Source organism: Nematolebias whitei, chromosome 6 (assembly GCF_014905685.2).
Source record: "Nematolebias whitei isolate Nwh7 chromosome 6, NemWhi1, whole genome shotgun sequence".
NCBI lineage: Eukaryota > Metazoa > Chordata > Actinopteri > Cyprinodontiformes > Rivulidae > Nematolebias > Nematolebias whitei.
Window position 1 is genome coordinate 46,324,587 of NC_056503.1, and position 6,056 is coordinate 46,330,642.

General features: G+C 37.9%; 1 protein-coding gene across 1 annotated transcript; it reads right to left on the reverse strand.

The window, feature by feature from the left end:
* Positions 1-1,256: 1,256 nt before the first annotated feature.
* Positions 1,257-2,207, reverse strand: LOC119411004 (olfactory receptor 13C4-like). Its single transcript, XM_037677924.1, has one exon. The coding sequence runs from the start codon at positions 2,196-2,198 to the stop codon at positions 1,257-1,259; it is 942 nt and encodes a 313-aa protein (XP_037533852.1). The 5' UTR covers positions 2,199-2,207.
* Between the last annotated feature and the right edge of the window lie 3,849 nt (positions 2,208-6,056).

The window sequence follows — 6,056 nt, forward strand, 5'->3', positions numbered from 1 at the left end:
GTCTAAATAAAGGTTGCATGAATGAAAACTATATTCCCATTTTCCCTCGACATCGGGGCTGGTTCATTGCAGCAAAAAACAATGTTTTTCAATTAAACTGGTGTAGTTTGAAACAAAATGGCCGCTGCACGGGAACCTCTCAGGCCCATTAAACCCCGTTTTTCTTATACAACTTATAATACATTGATGTAAAACTAACATAAACTTCACGATTATCTTCATAAAGCAGGATTTGGGGATTTATGCACAAATTCTGACCTGTATGAAGTAGGTGAAAACAGAGCAATGAGGACAGGATGCATTGTGTTTCCCTCCAGTTTGTCAGAGGAACATTGTACACGGGCCTCCCCCTTTACAGATCCTTAAAACAACAAATGCATAACAAAGTTTCCACCCTGGCTTCAAGCCTAGATGTGCCAGTAACTAAACAAATTATTTGGTATATTAACCAAAATTATTACTGTTAATCTTTCGCAATTTACCACTTAAATGTGGTAATCGCTGTTTTAGGGGTACCACACAGGTAGTGGACCAGAAACTGGAATCCTCACAGGGCTACAGCCTTAACTTCCTGTTTTTATAATGTCTGTAAAATAAGGTTTATTTGTCCAACTAGTTGGAGATCCCTTGGGAAAAAAATAACATGGTAATATAAAAAAATAAACATTACAATAGCTTTTAACAATATTGTACAGTATAATGATATGAAATTATGTTGATTGCAAGGAAATGACTGACTTAGTGATTATTTGTGTTTTTTTTTTTTTTGTTTGAACAAATCTATTAATACTTGAAAATATCTAGACTTTCATTTTCTTTAACAGCTTTTTCATGCAGCAATGCAGGGAAGGAAGCAAGTTCCTACTTTCTACAGTCACTGTAGAGAGGAGGGTTATACCCTGGTCAGGTCACGAGTCCGTCACAGACACCCAAAAACAACAACAAAGGAAAATCAATATCTATTTTTTTACATTTTTACTCAGTATTTTACTTCACACCACAAACAAACAAACAAAAAACTTTTAAAAAGGATCAATAATTTCTGAATATAAGGGACATTTCATATTTATTCCTATTAGATAATAAGGTTTACATTATCATTAATAATCAATAATATTATAATAAATTATTTATGAAATCAGAATCACTCGTCATGTACCCCTACTGTAAACGTAGCAAAGAACAAAGCCCGGTAGTTTGTTTTAGACTAAAACATCTTATCAAGCTATTATCACAGACTTTTCATTGGTGGTAATTTAAGAGTGATGTAAAATTTTATCAACAAGACTCTTAAAAGAACTACGTATTTTAGAGGTTTTTAGTCCATATAACACAGGGTTAAAGAGTGTTTGACAGGTGTAAAGATAAAGCAATGCAGAGTTTCCTGCAACCCGAAGCACCCCCTCAGCGTTACTCGTGTTCAGTTTGTTTCCTAAGATCTCCAAGAAAGTACCAAAAAAGAAGTTGAACAGTGAAATTAAATGAGGTGTGCAGGTACTGACAGCTTTCTGCCGGGTCTGTTTGGATCCAGAAATACACACTTTGATTATGCTCATGTACGTGTAAAATATCAACATTGCAGGGAGAAACAACATCTGAAACATGTTAACAGTCCCATAAACAGTATTAATTGTGACGTTAAAGCAGGCCAGCCTCAAGATGGAGGGGTTATCACAATACATTTTATTAATAATATTTCCACACAGCTGCAAACGTGAAGCAATTGATATCAAAATCACAACAGTAAAAAAAGGATAACACCATACGACAACAACAAGTCCAACAATCTTATTAGTTGTCATCAGGGTGTTGTACCGCAAAGGAAAACAAATGGCAACATATCTGTCATAAGACATGACTGCAAGAGTGAAAAACTCTACACTTCCATATGAATAAAGACAGAAGACCTGCAGGAAACAAAGTGGAACAGAAATGGTGTGAACATCTGACAGAATCTGAACCAGCAGGAATGGAAACAAGCCTGAACTTCCATACAGCTCAGTTACAAACAGGCTGCACAGAAACATGTACATAGGTTCATGTAGACTCCTGTTCACACAGATAACCACGATCAGAACAACATTAAAGCAAATAATAAGTACATACAGAAGCAGGACAAAGAAGAAAAATAAATATTTTAGAACTCCAGTGTCAAAGTAAGCAGAAAGTATAAAATATGACACATTTGTGATATTCATTATGATCCTTTCAGTTAAAATTCACAGCTGAACCACTGAAAGTCAGAAACACAGATTCAAGTCTGAAACTCAAGTGAGGAAACTAAAAGACATGTTCTGATGTGAGGATACTGAAAGTGTCTCCAACCGTGATGAAGATTTGTCCTTTTAATCTTCTCACAGCAGCACTTTGATGCAAACTAATTCCTGTTGGACTCAGGAAGGTGCTTAAACTGGCAGGAGATTGGTGCAGCATGCTCGAGAGAGTCATTAGATATTTCTTAATCATTTATGTTTTGCATGAGTTTTTTGTTATTTTATTTTGATGTTTGATTCAAGTTCAAAATAGAAAAATAAAATTTATAAAATGAGCTAAATATTTATCTCGTGCCCACCAGTAGGCTATACATATTTTCAAAGGAACAAAACAGTAAAAAAAAAAAAAATTAAGGTACATTTAATTACCAACTGAATGATGAATTGAGATCCTCAGATTGGTTCTGCTATGGTACTGGTGAAGTGTTATGAATGGGATCAAATGTAACTTGTTATGACTTGGGTCAATGGGCTCTTTCATAAAATGTGAAAAGAACACTGCGTTGAATAATTTACTATTTTCCCACTGAAAAAACATGCATGTTAGTCTGCCTTCAGGCGCAGGCCTCCCTTGCAAAAGAGATCTGTAATCTCAATGGGATTTGCCTGGTTAAATAAAGGTTAATAAATAATAATAATAACATGAGTATTCACCAAAATGAGGAGACCTAGTTTGTTTTGTAAAATCGTTTTACAAAAACTGTCTAAATCAAAAATAGAATCAACAGCAACAAGAAAAACTGACGACACAAATTACAAAGATTAAGAAATTGAAGAATAATATTCTAAATAAATAAAATAATAATAATATTTCATCAATCAAGAATTAATTTTCAGTAAATTTAAACAAAAATAATTATTTGAACAGTTTATTTGGGTTTGAATCTGTGCAGGAGGTTTATGATGGATTTCTAGGACTGTACTCACTAGAGCGCCTCATCCACACAAACACCAATCCGAGAGCGAGACCAGACACAGTAGAACAATCAATGGAGTTTTAATGATTGAGGACACTCCAGTTTATACACAGCTTGGTGTTTAATTAATTAGCTACTTATGGCTCAGCTTGTTTTCTATTATCTGTCTTATCTGTAGGTACCGACTACCTCTCTGTCTGGTGTCTGAAATAAAAGAAACATGATATAAATGAGAAGTCAAGTCAACTTTATTTATAGAGCACATTTACAAACCGGATTCCAAAAAAGTTGGGACACTAAACAAATTGTGAATAAAAACTGAATGCAATGATGTGGAGATGGCAAATGTCAATATTTTATTTGTAATATAACATAGATGACAGATCAAAAGTTTAATCTGAGTAAATGTAACATTTTAAAGGAAAAATATGTTGATTCAAAATTTCACAGTGTCAACAAATCCCAAAAAAGTTGGGACAAGTAGCAATAAGTGGCTGGAAAAAGGAAATTGAGCATATAACAAACAGCTGGAAGACCAATTAACACTAATTAGGTCAACTGACAACATGATTGGGTATAAAAAGAACTTCTCAGAGTGTCAGTGTCTCTCAGAAGCCAAGATGGTAAGAGGATCATCAATTCCACCATTGTTGCGCAGAAAGATAGTGCAGCAATACCAGAATGGTGTTACCCAGCGTAAAATAGCAAAGATTTTAAGTTATCATCATCAACCGTGCATAACATCATCAAAAGATTCAGAGAATCTGGAACAATCGCTGTGCGTAAGGGTCAAGGCCGTAAAACTCTACTGGATGCTCGTGATCTCCGGACCCTTAAACGTCACTGCACCTCAAACTAACAGGCTCTGTCCCTGTCTGTGTTCTTTATATTTATTTGTGTTCCCCGCTCTGCTCTTTATACTTTTGTTATTCTGCTCTTTGTGTGATTTCTGTTCCTATATATCTGATTCTGTTGTCATTTTCCACTCACTCCTCAGTCTGCCTCTCCAGTCCTCAGTCTTTATCATTCACACCTGTCCCTCATCAGCCACCTGCCCAGGTGCTCTCATTACTCCCTCTCCCTCTGTCTTATAAAAAGCCTTTCTCTCCTCCACTCCTCGTCCGGTCATTGTTCTGTTCTGCACAGACAACATGGTCCTCCTCTGTTCCTTGTGCCAGGTATCTGTCTGAGTTTGAATCTGTCCTGTTCTTGTCTGCTTGGATCCTGCCTGTAGTTTTGCTGCCCTGTCAGCCGTTTTGTTTTTGTGGTTTAAAATAAATTATTTTTATTTTAAACTCCTGCCTCGCTCGCCTGCCTGCATATGGGTCTAAACACTGAGGATTGTGTCACAAACAGGAATGCCACTGTCAAGGAAATAACAGAATGGGCTCAGGAATACTTCCAGAAAGCATTGTCAGTGAACACAATCCACCGTGCCATCCGCCGTTGCCAGCTTTCTTAAGGTCTGTGTTAATCTAATTCACAGATGAGGCCCCTCTGTCCCTCTGCTTATCTGAATCTCCCATGTGCTGCTCACCTGAGTCTTTCCAAAGACCTTCCTGCTCCTTTGTGGCACACCTATGGATCAACATTGTCCCTTCAACATCTGACTACAAACATTTCAGCCTGTGTCGACCTGCTCCTCAACCAACACTCTCCTCTGCTTGGATCTTCTGAAAACCCCGGTCCTCTCTGGCCTTATCCACAAACATAAACAGTAATCTACTGTTTTAAAGACCATACTGCAAACATCATCCCGGAGTGAACTCCATTACTCACCACCTCCTCATTTCCTTTTCAGCACCGAAGCTGCTGTACCTGTAAATAAAGATCACGTTATTTTTGTACTCCTGACTCTGTCATCCTTCTCAGTCTGCTTACTTGGGGTTGACTACTAATATAATCATGAGATCTTGAACCTTTTTATAACAGCAAGGTGGAATTAATTTGATCAAGTGTATCAGCTTAAAATAGACTAACCAGATCTGAGAAGCATTTTTGGTTGTCAACACCCAGGTACACAAGTCAGTGTATTTTGTGGTACAGCTGGATGGAGTGTGTCTTCCTTGGAAGCTTGGCATGCAAGTGTATAATCTGTTCGGTGCGCCAAAGGATGGCTTAGTCCCTGGAGCCAACCAAGGGTCAGCTGAGGTCAACAGCTGCTCAACAGGTCACTTGGCGGGTGGCACAGTTGAAATAGGTCTGAAGTTTTTCAGCTGATGAGGCAGGATTCAGACCAGGTGAGCTGGGTTGACTTTCTTGAACCGCTATTTCTCAGTTTTAGTTTTTATTACTTTGTATCTTAACTGTACCGTCATTGTCAAATGCTGTTTAAAGTTCTATCAGGATAACAAGATGCCATGTGTGAACACCATCCCGAACCGCTGCTGTCTTCTCTAAACCAAAGCTCATTTAAAATGGACTGAGACAAAGTGGAGAACTGTTCTGGGGTCAGACAGATCCAAATCTGAAATTCTGTTTGAAAACCCAGAACACCACGTTCTCATTGCTAAAGAGGAGAGGAACCATCCAGCCTGTTATCAGCTCATAGTTTAAAAGCCTGCGTCTCTGATGGTATGAGAGTGCATTAGTGCCTCTGGCATGATCAGCATAAACATCTGGAAAGGCTCCATCAAATTATCTGCAGGTTTTAGAACATCTGCTCCCATCCAGCAGGACAGTAGAACAGTTAGACTCCTCCATCAGAGCAGACTAGGACAACATTCCCTTCAAAACCAACAACAGTTCTCTGTTTTTTAAAACCTCCAAAAACTGGTCTCCTCAGGTCCTCTAAAATCTCCAACATCTAGTCCACTCTCATTCTTTAAAACCAACAACTGGTCTCCTTTGGTTCTTTAAAACCTCC